At 40.3% G+C, this 19,153-nt stretch overlaps 1 protein-coding gene across 1 annotated transcript; it reads right to left on the bottom strand.

Moving 5' to 3' along the window:
- Window positions 1-299: 299 nt before the first annotated feature.
- Window positions 300-4,454, bottom strand: LOC107782923 (large ribosomal subunit protein uL15c). Its single transcript, XM_016603870.2, has 4 exons — window positions 4,313-4,454; window positions 3,860-4,229; window positions 1,055-1,206; window positions 300-644 (listed from the first exon to the last, which is right to left on the bottom strand). Exons 1-4 carry the CDS (start codon window positions 4,364-4,366, stop codon window positions 417-419), a joined length of 804 nt encoding a protein of 267 aa, XP_016459356.1. The 5' UTR covers window positions 4,367-4,454; the 3' UTR covers window positions 300-416.
- Window positions 4,455-19,153: the final 14,699 nt, after the last annotated feature.

Raw genomic sequence — 19,153 nt, 5'->3', positions numbered from 1 at the left:
TGTGATTTGAACCCCGGTCTCTAAGGTGCGCACTCACTTCATTGAGAACTAGGCACACCTTTGGGTACATGTACCGGAATAAAAGAAAACAACAACAACAAACCTAATATAATCCTACAAGGGGGATCTGGGGAGGGTAGTGTATATACAGACCTTACCCCTACCTTGAAGGTAGAGATAGTGTTTCCAAAAGACGCCCCGGCTTAAGAAACGATGAGAGAAATGAACAACATGTAGTAGATTTACCAATACAAGGCTAACTACTAATCCTACTGGTATGGGGAAGACACACAGGAAAATAGAAATATACTTTGGAAGCACTAAAGGGAAAAGAATCCAAAACTATTTGAATGTTGCTTTACATCCCTCTCTAGAGTGACAACATCAAAAAAATTGTAGCTAACATAAATTTTGGATTACGCAGAAGAAGGGTCAGCTGCTTCAGATGCAGCGGCAGCTCTTTTCTTGGCAAAATATTCCTCAGCTCTAGCAAGGTTTTTGGCAACTGATGGTTTTACCCACTTCTTTCTGCCCGGTAGAACGGTTAATGAACAACCAGCAGCCTCTAGTTTTTCCTTTGCTGATGTTGAAAAGGCGCGCGCCTTAAAGTTGAGCTTCACGCTTAGTTCACCATCGCCTAAGATCTGGAAATGGAGATACGTCGAAGACATTACTTAAGTTAATACGGATAACACTATAATGTCATTAGATTTACAGAAACTATACACAGAATTATGAAGATAGGGGAAGCGAGGAAGACAATATTATATTAATTAGATTGCACAGAAGAAAACTTTTTGTTCCTACTTTGTAGTTGCTAGCACTAAGGTGAAGACAAAGCCGAGGGTCTATAGGACACAAACTCTCTACCTTGATAATATAAGGGTAAGGCCTGCGTACATACTACCCTTCCCAGACCCCACTTATGGGATTACATTGGGTTTGTTGTTGCTGTTGTTGTGTAGTAGTACTAAGGTGAAGATACAGGCAAAGCAGAACGCACTGAAGAAAATACGTGGAACCAACATGCGACAAAGTAAATGTTATTGTGTACCTTTAGCGGAAGTCTCCTTTCTCTCCCTGATGGATTTATTAGACCCTTCTGCTTGAGGGATTCAAGCGACACCTCTTCCCCTTCTTGAAATCCTGCCTCTTCTATGTCTTTTAAGTTCACAGGTACATATTTCGGAAGTCCAGCAGACATGCCTTTACAAAATTCAAATGCTCACTTTAGCTGGAATTCTGGCATAACTTATGCATATATAACCAAAGAACACTATACTCCACATTCTATACAGGGTAAAATATGAGTTCAGATACTAATGAACTCAATAGCTTACACACATGCATATGTTAGCATGATCAACTGAAATGTGTTAGAAAATGAACTTTTTCTATTAGTTGGGTAGTAGGTGGAAAAGCTCTCAAGTTCCTATTTCTATTCCAACTCTTTTTCATAATATATAAGCTGCAAAAAGTAGTTTTCATTTTTAAAGGGGTACCAAGGGGATGTCATCCCTGACCAGAAGAATATCAAAATGCAATAAACAATCCAAACTATGCAGCATTTACCTCATTCAACAAATCTATGGAGCTTGTCAGTGCTAGAAGTCTCATACTGAATCCACCCTTATACAGTTAAATGGCAAGTAAGAGTTTGCATAGTTTTACACTAAAAGTGATCACAATGACTAATGAGAAACTGATAGTCAGGAAACTAAATGCTCCAGCTCTAGACTAGAACAATGAATGAAACTACCTTAGAATGCAATCAATCATATAACGAGCCATATCAGACCCCTCAAAAAATTGAAGAGGAGAAAAATGGCAACATTTTCGGTGAAGGGATAGAGTTGGACAGTTGGTTGATCAGGTAGGTTACCTTTCTTTTTGAACAAAGAGAACACCAAGATAGCCAATATGTGCTATAAGAACGGAAATAAACAGAAAGTTGGGAAGCATTTTACTATTTGTCATGTGCTTGATATGTCAAAGCATTTAGAAACTTTTTCTTTGTCATGCGACTCCAAGCATGATCATTAAACCTCAGCCAAACATTAACACAAATTGTACAAGTTATGCATTGGAGTGAAAGACAGTTATGAAGCCACTTAGTCATACCCAGCAACTTGACATATTGACAAAAATACCTTAGCCCAACCTACTCCGAGGATCTCATATCCAGCAAACCAACCAATCCAAGGCCATCAAAGCCCTTTGACTAGGTTGAGAGCTATAGAGATTATCTTCTGTGTGGTTAAGTAATTCCACATGTCAACATATTATAGCGCACCAAGTTAGTTTTAGTTACAAAACCTATGTATAGTTGAAATGGACTTACTTTAGTATGTCTTATGACAAGAGAAAAGTTTGGCCAAAGAATGGTTTATCTCATTCTTAAATTTTCCCCTCGACCCACTTCATCACTTTCTTTGAGCAATAACTTATTTTTCAGAGAGAAAGATGTTAACTGCATAAGATAAAATAGCATTTTATAGTCCAAATCCTGGACCTGGTTCATGCTTCTTGCAAGAGAACATTATGGCTAAGTGAAGTCAAGACAATTTACGTGGTACCTACACTGAGACTAGAGGGTCAAGGCTCTCACATTCAGTTTAAATCAAAGAAAGTAAAACCCTTTGATCCAGGTTCTTCCTCACCTCCTTAGTATGAACTTTTTAATTCCTTTTTCTAATAGATATGTTCCCAGCTACGGGAAGGTCAAGAAGGGACATGTTCTATATCCATTGATTCTGTTAAGTATAACATAAGAAGTCCTTATTTGAGTAACAGTTCCTAGAACGCTATCAATTCAGCACTAAGAAACTTTTCCATAGAGCTTTCAGCTGGTTGGGAGGCTTTCCTTAGAGTTTTAGTAAGGGGTACGGGTCATAGAATTACTGCGGAAGACAAAACGGACAAGGAATTCAGAATACAGCAAATGAAAAAAGGCAGATTTCAAGATATTCTGCCTTGACATCACCTAAATGTGGATTGCTATTTTTCCTAGTGCAGTATGTAATCATTGTGAATAAGTTTCTTTAGATTAATCATCAGTATATTTTGAAAAACCCTTAGTAACGGCAAGTATACATGCACATCCCCACCCTATGCAGATAATACTTTTTACCAACCTATGCAAATTTGACACTGTAATGATACATAACCCGAAAGAAGAATAAAAATGTTTGTAAAGAAAGAAGCACAAAGCCAAGCTAAAGCTATAAATTCAACAACAAGCTACATGCAACTTATCCACAAACTCATCACTGCAAAAATATAACACTACAGAAGTACACAGAAACAAACAACAAACACAGGAAAAATGTAAATCCAAAGAAACAACAATTACGCCTCAGTCCCAAATAAGTTGGGGTCGGCTATACAAATCTTTCCGGACCACGTTACTCCATTTAAACTCACCTCATTCCATTATTATGCAAATACAAATAAAAGTACTAATTAGAAGTTCTGTATATTTTCTAAATAAATTCAAACAAATTAAAAGTTTACATAATTATGTTGAAGCACATAATCAAACTAAAGCTACAAATTCCACAAGCTAAATACACTTATCCATGAAATCTTCTATGCAACATTATAACACTGCAAAAGGACACACAAACAAACAACCAATACAGAAAGGGTAAATCCAAACAAATAACAACTACGCCTCAATCACATGTTGGGGTCGACTATACGAATCCTCACTGAGCACGTTACTCCATTTAAACTCACCTCATTCCATTATTATACAAATACAAATAAAAAGTATTAGAAGTTATGTATATTTTCTAACCAAATCCAAACAAACTAAAATTACATAATTATGTTGAGAAGCAATGTTAAAACAAATTACCTCCAGCAATTCCTCTCAACTTAGGAAGTCTCCTATAAAGTGGCATTTGACCTCCTTCAAAACCCTTTCTAACACCAGGTCCAGACCTTGATTTTTGACCTCTCATCCCAAAACCACAACTACCTCCTTGTCCAGCTGCATGCCCTCTTCCTTTTCTCTTCCTATTCTTTGTTGCCCCTGGTTGTGGGCCCAAGTTATTAAGCCTAAATCTAACACTCCCAGAATTTGCTGAATCAGCAGCAGAAACATCAAAGCTTGCAGCTTTATTGAAAATAAGAAATGGGGTTCTTGTTCTTGGGGTAGTTTTCTGGTTACTGAGTTTAATTGAAGGAAAAATATTTGAACTTGACTTCAAGTTTCTCGAATTACCCTGAAAAAACATTGAGGGGGTATAAATGAGAATGTATAATTTTAATGGAAAATAGTAAAAGAAAGAGATAAAAAAGACTGTACCATGAATGAGGAAGAAATGTGGGGGAGAATTGCAGTGGAGATGAGGGACACCATTGTTGATAAGGAGGACTTGAAGATTGTGTTCACTGTCCAACAAAAAGAGTTGGATTTTAACGGATAGGGGTGGTTATAGGAAGGTTTATTTTCTTATATTTGTAAATTTAAGGAAAATTTATCATCAATTTTAAGGGAAGTTTGCACTTTAGCCCCTTAAATATAAACTAATTCTAATTTGGTCTTTATAATATCTGGCTAAGCACATTTAATCTTCAAATAATTGAAATATGTATTTTTACTCATCTACTTGTGAATCTTCATAACTTTAACGAATTAGCTATTATTACATTCAGGCGGAACCAAGATTTCAACTTTATGAGTTCTGAATTTTGGGATCACGACTTCAAGTGTTAATGACTCAGTTCTAAATTTAATATTTATATATATTTCATGAATTCAAATCATCAAATACATTGTTGGAACAAAAGTTACTAGGTTCGGCCGAACCCATAGGTCGGCTTGTGCCTCCGCCCCTGATTACATTATGTTAAATAAGCATTGTTACTCCATATTTGAGGATAATATGGTTCTAATAATAGATTAAGCATAACATATTTCCTACTATATAAGAGTATTAAAAATATATATTTAATCAATTGAAGATCAAACATGTTTAGCCAAATATCACATGGACCGAAATTAGATTTTATAATAATAAAGAGACCAAAAGTGCTATAATCCCATTTTTTGATTTCATGATTTTTTTTTTTGAAAATTTCATAAGCTATAAAAGAACTCTAGGTCACAGCTTTTGTAAAAAATGTATAAAAAGAAAACCTGTCAAACATCTCGCGTTTCTCGTACGTTAAAGTTTCGTCTTCAGTTAATTGACATACACTCTGGGATGAGATTATCTTAAGGTTAGCATATTTATGCTATTTATAACAAGCAATAAGTAAGTGCCATAAAGGAAAGGGTATACGAATTAAAGAAAATGAGTTTCGTTGAAGATTGTCGATTTGGGATAAAATACGGTCTGAGCTATAATACCCGATACTTATGGACTAGTATCATACAAGGTACCATATGACCGTGATAGTATGATGTATAAAATATATTAAAAATAATAAAATTTTAAGTAATCTAAGATAATTCTTAATTATGTGAGTAATTGGTTAATTATCGGATAGCGGGATAATACATAATTAATTATTAATTATAGGATAAAATTAAAAAACCCTCCCCACCCTATGTGGCAGCAAGCCACCACCCAAACCAAAGGACTCATTAGTCATGTTGGGTAGGTGGCAATTTAAGGTGTTAATTACAATACACCTCATGCTAACATTTTCAATGCAAAAATACTACAATCAGACATTAGCTCAAAGAGATTTCTTACAAAATCTTCAACTAATCCTTACAATCAGAACGCTAAGAATTCCTACAAGTTTCAACAATTCCATCGAGAATTTTTACACATTAAGCAACGTGATTCTTCAACCAATCCAACAAAAATTTTTAGAACCGTAGCAACGTAAAATTTTGCGATTCTAAAGGAGTACGATGCAATCTTTCCCAAAAACATCATACGAATTTTTCCCTACTCCAGGTATGTTAAGGCTAAGCCCTTCTTTCATTTTGGCATGATCTCATAATTACACGAGTTTGATAACGAGGCATAAAGAAAAATTCATATCCCGAAATTTATGTATATTTTTCTAGTCTTGTAAGTTACAATATTCTCCTCATCGGGACTTTATATTCAATTGAGTATTTTTTTTTATGAGAGCAGAGAATCTATATATACAGTACTACGGTATTTTCATTATCATCGAGCTATAATCGATGGGCAGGCCCCTATTGGGCAACCTCTGATCAGATGGTAAGTTATATACCGAGCCTACTGTGGCCGAGCGCCTATGAGTGAGCCCACTTGGCCTAGATACAGAGCCTAGTATGGCCGAGCGCCTATGAGCGAGCCTACTACGGCAGGGCAGTTATATACATATACCGAGCGTTATAAGGCCGGACTTATTTTACTTACTATATTGAGAGAATAGAGTCAGTATCAGCAGGTGAGCATATCTTTAGATTATCTTTGACCCTCAGTTACTTTCAGCTATTATATTATCAGTTTAGTTTCAGCTTTCAGTATATTGCCTTACATACTCGGTACATTATTTCGTACTGACGTCCCTTTCTGGGGGCGCTGCATTTTATGCGTGCAGGTCCAGACAGACAGACGGGTAGACCTCCTCAGTAGGTGTTGCCCGAGTTCAGCTTTATCGGTAAGCTCCCCGTCCTTCGGAGTTGCCAGGTCTAGAAGTTTTGTGTACATCTTCTGTATATATGTAGATAGGTTATGGGTAGGTCGGGGCCCTGTTCCGATCACAGTACATCTAACAATAGAGGCTTTAGACATATCCTGTCAGTTAGTGCAGTATGTTGGGCTTGTAGGCCTTGTACGTATATTTTGTTGGCTTGTTAGTTGTAGTAATTATGACGGCCTTTCCGGCCCAGCTTTATGTTGACATTAGTCTCTATTCAGTTTTATATTTTGCATCGCACATTATCTTGTAATGTGGCCTATGGTCAAAGTATGACATTACATGTTCAGAGTCTCTTAGTCGCAAGTGGTACGCAAGGATAGGTGAGGCACTAGGTGCCGGTCTCGCCCCCAGGCTCAGGGCATGATAAAAGTGGTATCAGAGCAGTTCTGTCCTAGGGAGTCTACAAGCCGTGTCTAGTTGGGTCTTATTTATAGATGTGTGGTGTACCACATTATAAGCAGGGGACTACATGGCATCTAGGAGTTGGTTACCCTTCTTTCAAATCTAAATCGTGTTGTAGCACTGAGTTATAGAAAATTTGAGTTAAACTTACGTGTTGGCGTTTGCATGCACATATGACGGTAACTAGGAAGACTACAACTAGCCAGAGGAGAGAAACAACAGTAGGTGAGGGGACTAGTAGGGTACCCCTAGTAGTTGGGGCCCAATCTGAGGCCCAGGGAGAGACCCCTACCCAGCCATTACTGGCTCCTCCGCCACCTGAGGAGATTCCTAGGGAGACCGCACATCCAGTTCCCCCTCCGCTTCCATCAGATCAGGACTTAAGGAGTGTGGTGCATTTGTTGGCACAGTTGGTAGCTACCCAACAACAAGCTAGGGCATCCGCTAGTGCAGGACCTTCTGAGGGATCTGGGAGTTCAAGGGTCGGAGAGTTTATTGATTTGAGTCCCCCAGAGTTCACGGGGACAGATCAGAGGGAGGACCCGCAGGATTTCATAGATCAGCTTCACAGGATCTTTCGGGTTATGCATGCCACGGAGAAAGAGGCAGTTGAGCTAGCAGCTTTTTGACTCCGAGATATAGCCATCCTTTGGTACGAGGGATGGGAAAGGTCCAGGGGACGTGATGCACCTCCTGCTATTTGGGAGAATTTTTCAGATGCCTTCCTTGACCAGTACTTACCGCGAGAGATCCGACAGGCCCGAGTCGATCCAGTTTCTAGCCCTCAAGCAGGGCAATATGAGTGTTCGAGAGTATAGTCTCCGTTTTGACTCATTGGCCAGATATGCACTATCCATAGTTGCTACTATACGGGATAGAATCCACAGGTTTATAGCAGGGTTGGCCCCAGAGTTGACCGAGGCATGTGCCACCGCTGCATTACAGGATAGTATGGATATCTCCTGGATTCAGGCATTTTCCTAGAATATAGAAAGGGGTAGGCATCGGCAACAGGGTACGGAGAGGACTGACTTAGGTCAGCGTAAGAGGATGAGATTTTCTAGGTCTCAGGAGCAGTCTCAAGGTAGTTACAGGCCCCAATACTTCGAACGGCCACCTAGACCTCTGCCACCTCAGCTACAGGGTTACATGTATGACCGCTATACTTAGTCAGGACCAGGTGAAAACTCCCAGAGTCAAGTTTGCAGCGACATCGAGGTTCGGGGCAGACATGGCCATTTCTGCCGCGGTGTGACATATGTGGTAGAGGACACTTGAGCCAATGTCAAGCCGGTTCTGATGCTTGTTATACATGTGGACGTCCGGGGCATATGATGTGAGATTGTCCAAATAGAGATTCTGGGGGTATGGCACAACCAGCGAATTCAGCAACAGGATTATCTATGTCCGTGCATCCTTCAGGGCGCGAGTCTCAGTCTTCGGCTGGTAGAGGTCAAGGCAGAGGTAGAGGTTTTAGTTCAGGTGGTAACCAGAATCGTAGCTATGCGTTAGCGGGTCGATAGGACCAGGAATCCTCACCATACATTGTGACATGTATGTTGACTGTTTGCTCTCACGATGCTTATACCTTGATAGACCCAGGATCTACTTTATCGTGTATTACCCCATTTGTCGCGGGGAAGTTTGGTATAGTGCCTGGAATACTAAGTGATCCTTTTGCGGTATCTATACCGGTCGGAGAATAGATTATTCATAAACGGATTTACCAAGGTTGTATGGTATCAGTTTGTGGTCGTCAGACCTCAGCCGACCTAGTTGAGCTAGAGATGTTGGATTTTGATGCTATCATGGGCATGGACTGGTTGGCAGCTTGCTATGCCATAGTTGATTGTCGAGTAAAGATAGCTAGATTTCATTTTCCGGGTGAGCCAATCCTTGAGTGGGTAGGTAATACAACGACACCCAGAGGTAGGTTTATTTCCTATCCGAAGGCGAGGAAAATGATCGCAAAAGGGTGCATTTAACATATTGTGCTAGTTAGAGATATAGATACTGAGATACCTACACTTCAGTCTATTCCAGTAGTAAAAGAGTACGTGGATGTATTTCTAGATGAACTTCCAGGAATTCCCTAGAGCGAGAAATTGATTTTGGCATCGATTTGCTTCCGGGAACTCAACCAATATTCATCCCTCCGTATAGAATGGCACATGCCGAATTGAAGGAGTTGAAGGAGCAGTTAAAAGATTTGCTGGAGAAAGGTTTCATCAGGGCCAATACTTCACCTTGGGGTGCACCGATACTGTTTGTGCGGAAGAAAGACGGCTCGCTGAGGATGTGTATCGATTATAGGCAACTGAACAAGGTAACTATTAAGAATAAGTATCCACTTCCAAGGATAGACAACTTATTTGATCAGTTGCAGGGAGCTAGATGCTTTTTAAAGATAGATTTGAGGTCGGGGTACCACCAGGTTAGAGTTCGGGAGAGAGATATCCCCAAGACAGCTTTCAGGACCCGATATGGCCACTTCGAGTTTCTTGTCATGTCCTTCGGGTTGACGAATACACCTGCCGTATTTATGGACTTGATGAACAACCTATTTCAGCCATATTTAGATCTGTTCGTGATAGTCTTTATTGATGGTATTTTGGTTTATTCACGTTTAGAGGATGAGCATGCGGACCACCTGCGAGCGGTACTCCAAACCCTCCGAGATAGTAAATTATATGCTAAGTTTTCTAAATGTAAGTTCTGGTTGAAGTCTGTAGCATTCTTGGGACACGTTGTATCCGATGGAGGTATAAAGGTAGACACTCAGAAGATTGAGGTTGTGAAATCCTGGCCTAGACCTACCACTCCAACAACGGTCCGTAGCTTTCTAGGTTTAGCAGGATACTACCGGAGGTTCGTAGAGGGTTTTTCTTCTCTCTCGGCACCATTAACAAAGTTGACGCAGAAAGCAACTAAGTTTCAGTGGACGGAGGCTTGCGAGCGAAGTTTCCAAGAGCTTAAAAATAGGTTGACTTCAGCGCCAGTTCTAGCACTTCCAGAGAGTCCAGATGGTTATGCCATGTATTATGATGCCTCAGGTGTCGGGTTAGGATGTGTCCTGATGCAACATGGGAAAGTAATTGTGTATTCTTCAAGGCAGTTAAGGAAGCATGAGCGGAATTATCCGACCCACGACCTCGAATTAGCTGCAGTTGTCCATGCACTTAAAATATGGCGGCATTATTTATATGGTGTTCATGTTGATATATTCACAGATCATAAAAGCCTGTAATACATCTTCAAGCAAAAAGAGTTGAATTTGCGATAAAGGCGATGACTTGAGTTATTGAAAGATTACGATGTTAACATTCTCTACCATCCAGGGAAAGCTAATATTGTAGCAGACGCCTTAAGTCGCCGATCTATAGGTAGCTTAGCACATGTAGAGGCCGAAAAAAGACAATTAACTAGAGAGATTCATCAATTGGCTTGTTTGGGGGTTCGGTTAGTAGACTCTGGCAATGGTGGAGTTGTACTCCAAAATACTGCAAAATCATCTCTCATAGCTGAAGTAAAGGAGAAGCAGTACGAGGACCCAGAGTTGGTCGAGTTGAGAGAGCGAGTTATACAGCAGAAGAAGCCGTTGTTAGAACTCAAGGGAGACGGGGTTCTCAGATACATGGGTCGTTTGTGTGTTCCAGATGTAGCAGGGCTACGAGACAGGATTATGTCAGAGGCACATTATTCGTGGTACTCCATTTATCCTGGGTCGACGAAGATGTATCATGACATTAAGGATGTGTATTGGTAGAACGATATGAAGAAGAACATTGTTGAGTATGTCGCTCAATGCCCTAGTTGCCAGCAGGTGAAGATAGAGCACCAGAAGCCTGGAGGGCTAATGCATACTATAGAGATCCCGACATGGAAATGGGAGGCGATAAATATGGACTTTATCACGGGTTTACCTCGTTCTCATCGTAAGTTTGATTCCATATGGGTGATAGTCGATAGGCTCACGAAATCAGCTCATTTCCTATCGGTCAGATCTACATATACAATCAAAGATTATGCAAAATTATATAATAAGGAGATAGTGCGACTATACGGAGTACCAGTATCTATTATATCTGACCGTGGGGCCCAGCTTACAACATATTTTTGGAGGTCATTTCAGAGAGGTCTAGGAACTCAGGTGAATCTCAGCACATCTTTTCATCCACAAACTGATGGGCAAGCCGAGCGCACAATTCAGACGCTCGAGGATATGTTACGAGCATGTGTGTTGGATTTTAAAAGAAGTTGGGATGAACATCTACCTCTTATAGAGTTTGCATATAATAACAGTTACCACTCCAGTATCCAGATGGCTCTGTACGAGGTTTTGTATGGGCGTAAGTGTAGATCTTCTATAGGGTGGTTTGATGTTGGAGAATCTGGGTTACATGGGCCAGACCTGGTTCGGCAGGCCATAGAAAAAGTAAAGCTCATCCGGGAGCGACTGTTGACAGCTCAGAGTTATCAGAATTCATATTCTGACGCGCGGCGATGGGATTTAGAGTTCGGGGTTAATGGCTGGGTATTCTTAAAGGTGTCACCTATGAAGGATGTAATGAGGTTTGGCAAGAAAGGCAAACTTAGCCCACGGTATATTGGTCCTTATAGGATCATTCGAAGAGTGGGCCAAGTAGCATATGGGTTATAATTACCCTCAGAATTGGAGTCTGTCCATTCGGTTTTTCATGTATCAATGCTACGGAAGTGCATTGGCGATCCTACCTGAGTGGTGCCCACGGATGATGTACAGATTACGGAGAACTTGTCATACGAGAAAATCTCGGTTTTCATCCTAGACCGACAAATCCGTAAGCTACGGAATAAGGAAATAGCCTCCGTGAAGGTTTTATGGAGGAGCAAGAATGTGAAAGAGATGACGTGGGAAGCGGAGGAAGAAATAAAGTCTAAATAGGATACCTCAGCACAGCTCTATTCAGGCCAGTAGGTCATCAGGTAAGCTCTCATTTTTGACTCTCAGAATTTATAATGGACAGTTGTGTGAAGCCAAGTGTTGCTATATATAGACAGTGGCCATGTGTAGCATGTATAGTATATTTTCTGGCTGCGTACAGGTTGGTTTTAGTCTAGTATATGGAAGAGACTCTGGCAAAAATTTTCCAAAAGTATCTAAGAGTAGACATTCGAGGACGAATGTTTCTAAGGGAGGAAGGATGTTACATCTCGCATTTCTCATACGTTAAAGTTTCGTCTTCAGTTAATTGACATAGACTCGCGGATGAGATTATCTTGAGGTTAGCATATTTATGCTATTTATAACAAGCAATAAGTAAGTGCCATAAAGGAAAGGGTACACGAATTAAAGAAAATGAGTTTCGTTGAAGGTTGTCGATTTGGGATAAAATACGGTCCGAGCTATAATACCCGATACTTATGGACTAGTACCATACAAGGTACCATATGACCGTGATAGTATGATGTATAAAGTATATTAAAAATAAGTAGAATTTTAAGTAATCTGAGATAATTCTTAATTATGTGGGTAATTGATTAATTATCGGATAGCGGGATAATACCTAATTAATTATTAATTATAGGATAAAACCCCTCCCCCACCCTATGTGGCAGCAAGCCACCACGCAAACCAAATGACTCATTAGTCATGTTGGGTAGGTGGCAATTTAAGGTGTTAATTACAATACATGTCATGCTAACATTTTCAATGCAAAAATACTACAATTAGACATTAGCTCAAAGAGATTTCTTACAAAATCTTCAACTAATCCTTACAATCAAAACACTAAGAATTCCTACAAGTTTCAATAATTCCATCGAGAATTTTTACACATTAAGCAACGTGATTCTTCAACCAATCCAACGAAATTTTTTAGAACTGTAGCAACGTAAAATTTTGCGATTCTAAAGGAGTATGATACAACCTTTCCCAAGAACATCATACGGATTTTTCCCTACTCCAGGTATGTTAAGGCTAAGCCCTTCTTTCATTTTGGCATGATCTCGTAATTACACGAGTTTGATAACGAGGCATAAAGAAAAAATCATATCCCGAAATTTACGTATATTTTTTTAATCTTGTAAGTTACAATATTCCCCTCATCGGGACTTCATATTCAATTGAGTATTTCTTTTTTTTTTTTCGAGTCATGAGAGCAGAGAATCTATATATATAGTACTATGGTATTTTCATTACCATCGAGCTATAATCGATGGGCAGGCCCCTATTGGGCAACCTCTGATAAGATGATAAGTTATATACCGAGCCTACTGTGGCCGATCGCCTATGAGTGAGCCTAGTTGGCCGAGATACAGAGCCTAGTATGGCCGAGCGTCTATGAGCGAGCCTACTACGGCAGAGCAGTTATATACATATACCGAGCCTTATAAGACCAGATAACTATTTTACTTATTATATTGAGAGAATAGAATCAGTATCAGCAGGTGAGCATATCTTCAGATTATCTTTGACCCTCAGTTACTTTCAGCTATTATATTATCAGTTCAGTTTCAGCTTTCAGTATATTGCCTTACATACTCGGTACATTATTTCGTACTGACGTCCCTTTCTAGGGGCGTTGTATTTCATGCGTGCAGGTTCAGACAGACAGACGGGTAGACCTCCTCAGTAGGTATTGCCCGAGTTCAGCTTTATCGATAAGCTCCCCGTCCTTCGGAGTTGCCGGGTTTAGAAGTTTTGTGTACATCTTGTGTATATATGTAGATAGGTTATGGGTAGGTCGGGGCCCTGTTCCGATCATAGTACATCTAACAATAGAGGCTTGTAGACATATCCTGTCAGTTAGTGCAGTATGTTGGGCTTGTAGGCCCTGTACGTATATTTTGTTGGCTTGTAAGTTGTAGTAATTATGACGGTCTTGCCGACCTAGCTTTATGTTGACATTTAGTCAGCGTTGGTCTCTATTCAGTTTTATATTTTGCATTGCACATTATCTTATAATGTGGCCCATGACTAAAGTATGACATTACATGTTCAGAGTCTCTTAGTCGCAAGTGGTACGCAAGGATAGATGAGGCACTGGGTGTCGGTCTCGCCCCCAGGCTCGGGGTATGACATAAAATATAAAATAAATTCAAAGAAAAATTTAACTCTCTTGACATACTTACTGGAAATGCTTGTAATTCAGATGTATAATATCACTGAATGTACTATTTTTTGGACATTTACTTCACCGTATTAAAAAGTGACCGAGTGAACATGTTTTGAAAAAATAATCATCGTTAAGCACCCGATTCAGTACCAGTGATAATAACGTAAGTGTTAACTGTTAAGCATCACTGTATACTGTTAAGGCTATATTGTTTGACCAAAAAATATAGATCTTGATTCAAATAATTAAATTTATGTGAATAAGGGTTAATCTTAGCTAACAATAATATCCTTAGATGAGATTTTTTAAAGAAGCAATAAATATCGTGTGGATCTGGTCGGACAGTGATAATATCATATAATAAATGTTATGAGAATCAAGAGCAATAATATAACATTCTGTTTGTCCTAAAAACGGATAACAATTAAATTTGTAAGTGGTTTTAAGGATACGTGGATTAATTCGATACAAACGATAAATTGCGTTAGTTTAGACAAATAAAGATACCACGTGAGGAGGATAATTTCAACCTTGATGAAATATCCACCCTCGATCCGGATTCACAATGGCTAGCACTAATGAACGAGAATAAGAGCTATCATTAACAGTGAAAATAATAGTATATTGCTTTGCGATGCATGTTACAATGTGTTCAATGAATAATGAGACCCCCCTTTACATAGTAGGGGAATCCCACTCTAGGTACAATTCTATAAAAGGTAAAAATATCCCGTTTAACTAATTACTAAATTTCTGTCGGTGTGTGCCGAGATCCGTGCCGTGATACCCGGTTGGTCACGGATATTACGGCCTTCCGTTAATCGTATTCGATTGCCCAATAATGCTCTCCTAAGTCTTTTGGGATTTGGACTGATCTCGGGGTCATGGCCTCGATATACTCAAGGGCGGGCATCGTGCCCCCGGTGTTTGCCTCGATGAGTCCCTTACCTCGATTGATTTTATCGGGAACCGGGCCGGCTTACGGGTTTGGTTTCACCCGTATACAGATAGTTCCCTCGTTTCTCGGAGAGTAAGTTTTACGGAAACGACGATGAAACGACATGGTTCTTCGATCTCTTCTTCAACACGCTGCAACACAAAATGGCAGAGAAACCGAAACGTCCCGTCAGTTGCGTCATAATGAACCCTAACGTGTGTCAGCCATCGGCAGGTCGTGCCTAAATGCGAAACGGCGCCAAGCCCCTATAAATACCCCTTCCTTCGTTCATTTTTTACTTTTGACCAGGCTTCTACCTTCTTTCCTTTAAGATATTATAGTCTTCTTTCATCCCTCAATATTCTTACCTTCGTTCTTCAAGTTACAACTTTTCTTTTACCCCTTACTTAAGCCAATGCGCTTGTTTTTATTAGCAAGTTCTCACCCCTCATCTCCTCATTCTCCTTCCTAGTTTCAAACCCTTTTAACCAGATAAAAGAAATGGCAAAGACTTCCAAGACCGTTCACCAAAATGATGCTCCTTCTTCATCGTAGCTGACCACTAAGGTCGAGGAGACCACCCCTGATGTGGTCGTCCTCGAGATGTCCGTTCCGGGTGCGGTCACTAATGAACCGGAAGCCGAGCCCCCTTGAAAATGTTCGTCCCCGGGGGGGTTTTTCGGTCAATGACGACTTCAAGGTTGAAAAGCCCTCTTCGGTTCAAGGCCAATGCGAGGCGGTGTCACAGTACAGCTGCTCTATTACTGAGGCCATTCTTCCTGCAGTTCGAAAGGACTGCGGCTGGGCAGATAAAAATGTATTGATTCACGAGCCCGATGATGATGTATTACCACAAATGTTGAGGTATATCTAAGTGTTTACACTTATTCATTTACATTGGACCCAGTGGACCCGGTCATCTTGGACTTCTATAGGAGGTACGACGTATGCCTCGGCCAAATTCACCCATCACTGTGGAGGATCGTGATCCTCCTCCGATTCTTTGTGAACAAAATCGATTCGTGCACGTTCACTATCGACCATCAGCTCCGCTTATACAGTCCCCGAATATTCTGGGGGGGGGACTGATAAAGCTTGTACGCCAGGCCAGCAAAGCCCCGTTTTCGAGTATCGACGAGGATCGGGATCGGGGTTGGCAAGGACGCTTTGTCCAAGTGAGGACCGCTGACCTGATACCTGCTGAGTGGAGGTCATTCCCCGAGAAGTAGAACGTATCACGTAGGTATAACCCCTTTTAAACATCAATTTCATGTTTTATCTTCCTTTTTCTCATCGGTGTTTGTTGTGGTGTAGCCCTTGCTCGAGTTCCAAATGCCATTCCTCGGCTCAAGGAGTGGATCAGAAGCATTTGTTTGCAGATGCCTTATGCCGAGTGCTCTTGGCGCGAGCTTTCGAAGGGCTGCTGGGAGGCCCGTTATCACGGTAAGATTTCTTTCTCCGAGTAAGTAGCACTAAACTTTCTTTTTCAACACCATGCCCTCATTGCTTCTCTTATTTTTTGTTTTTGCAGGCTTGCCTAAGACCATCGATCTTAGGCCCTTGGTAGGGGGCGAGGACCTATCCGCTAATCCTTCTACTTTGGGGCAGCCCGAAACCACTGCAGGAGAGAAGAAAAAGAAGAGGGCCCCGAGTTCCCCAAGCTAGGAGAAGAAGAAATCGAGGAGAAGGTTGGCTCGTAAGCCAAAGGAAAGCTCCAGCTCCCGAGTGTTTGAATCGGATTCACTCTTCTGACTGAGGGACGAGCCCAAGGAGGCTGACCTTTTTGTGGCCCATGAGCCGTCCGTTCCCGAGGAACAAGTGGCAGCTGAGCAGAGAAGACTCCGATAGTCCCGGTGACGAGGCGGGCTCCGGCGAGGATCAGGCTTAGGTGCCTTGTAGATTTTTCTTTGTTTTTGTATTTTTGTATGTTTTGTTGAGGCCGTTTGGGCTTTGTAAAGATCTTTATATATATACAAGGCTTTTCTTTTTTCCCTTTGGCAATTTTCAAGTTTATTTCTTTTGGCTTTTTCAATACAATTGCAAAGATTTCAAATGCATTGGCACATAGTAATAAGGTCTTGTTCGGAGGTTTAAACAAGTCGTGTTCCCGATATAATTTTGTTTAGAACTCGTGGGGTCTTGGTATGACCGAAAGTTTTCCCCAAAGTGCTTACTTAGAAGTTTTTAGATTATAATTTTATCGATGGTAGCCTTTGAACCGGTTTGAAAATTTTTGAAGGCCTTATGTTTTGGTTACGGGTTTCGGACGTCTCCGAGCTGTTTCTAGGATGGTCGTAGCTTTTTAAGTTCGGGTATTACCCAATTGGCTTATTACCCCGGCTTCGATACTCGAGCCATCCGGGCTTGCCCAGGACGACAGTCCCCGAATGAGGGTGGCCGTAGCCTTTAAAATTCGGGCACTGCTTAATAGGTTTTTGTGCCCCCGGGTTTCGACAGCCTGAGTCATCCGAGTTTGCCTTGGACGATAGAGTGTGGTGATTTCTTGGATCCGGATAGAGGTGACCCTTGGGCTCGATGTCCTTAAGGAACAAAATGTAGTAGTTTTTAAGAGACAAAATATGTATATGCAGGGTAGAAACTGTTTACCAACCGGTTGATCCAGCTGCTCTGTTATGCAACTGGGACGATACAGAAAAGATTAGCATGGCCCCACAGTGGACGCCAAACTGTTTACCCTAAAAAATGGATAACAATTAAATTTGTAAGTTTATTTTAAGGATACATGGATTAATTCGATACAAACGATAAATTGCGTTAGATTAAACAAATAAAGATATAGTAAATTCAAACCACGTGAGGAGGATACTTCTAGCCTTGATGAAATATCCACCCTCAATCCGGATTCACAATGGCTAGCACTGATGAATGAGAATAAAAGCAATGAATAACAGTGAAAATAATAGTATATTGCTTTGGGATGCATGTTACAATGTGTTCAATGAATAATCAGACCCCCCCTTTATATAGTAGAAAAATCCCACTCTTGGTACAATTCCATAAAACGTAAAAATCTCCCGTTTAACTAATTACTGGATTCTCGTGGGTGCGTGCCGAGATCCGCGCTGTGATACCCGGTTGGTCACAGATATTACGGCCATCCGTTAATCGTGTTCGATTTCCAAATAATGCTCTCCGAAGTATTTTGGGATTTGCATCGATCCCGGGGTCATGGCCTCGATATACTCGAGGGTGGGTATCGTGCCCCCGGTGCTTGCTTCGATTGGTCCATTACCTTGATTGATTTTATCGGGAATCGGGATGGCTTAGGGTCCGATTTTACCCGTATACAGATAGTCCCCTCATTTTTCGGAGAGTAAGTTTTACGGAAACGACGAGGAAACGAGATGAGTTCTTCCATCTCTTCTTCAACACGATGCGACACAAAACGACAAAGAAACCGAAATGTCCCGTCAGTCGCTGTTGATACCTAATTTTGCCCTCATATTTTTTTCAAATAGTATATATACTTTTAAAATATTATTTTGCATCATTACTTAATTTACAAGAGTTACACAAGTATTTTCTATAATTGTTCATAATTGTTGAAGTTTTAAAATCGATTTTCTTGCATTTAAGTCACTTGAATATGCATTAATTACCCCTTAAAATATTTTGTGATGATTTAATCATCCAAATCTATTATTTTTATCCACATATATGTTTCATAATAGTTTTACTTCATTTCATATAATTATATTGGTATTTTTAAGCTATTTACATAATTTTGCAATAATAGCCTATATGCTATGCATAATTACAATTATTACATTATTCATGCTAAAATAGTATTTTTATATTTATTATAATGTTAAGTTATTATTTTCAATTATTTTATTATATAAGTAATATTTTATTATTTATTAATTATTTTATTTAAACAATTCTGTGTATTTAAAATACAACCCAAATTATACCAATTTTTCGGACCACATTAGTGGCCCAAACTCCTCAAATACCTGGCCCAATTTCCCCATCCCAAACCAGGCGACCCCTTTAATCTTAACCCGGGTGGGACCCGTTCTCCAACCCGCCCCGCCTCTCGCTCAATCCCGGCCGT

Source organism: Nicotiana tabacum, chromosome 24 (assembly GCF_000715075.1).
Source record: "Nicotiana tabacum cultivar K326 chromosome 24, ASM71507v2, whole genome shotgun sequence".
NCBI lineage: Eukaryota > Viridiplantae > Streptophyta > Magnoliopsida > Solanales > Solanaceae > Nicotiana > Nicotiana tabacum.
This window is presented reverse-complemented; position numbering and strand designations above follow the sequence as displayed.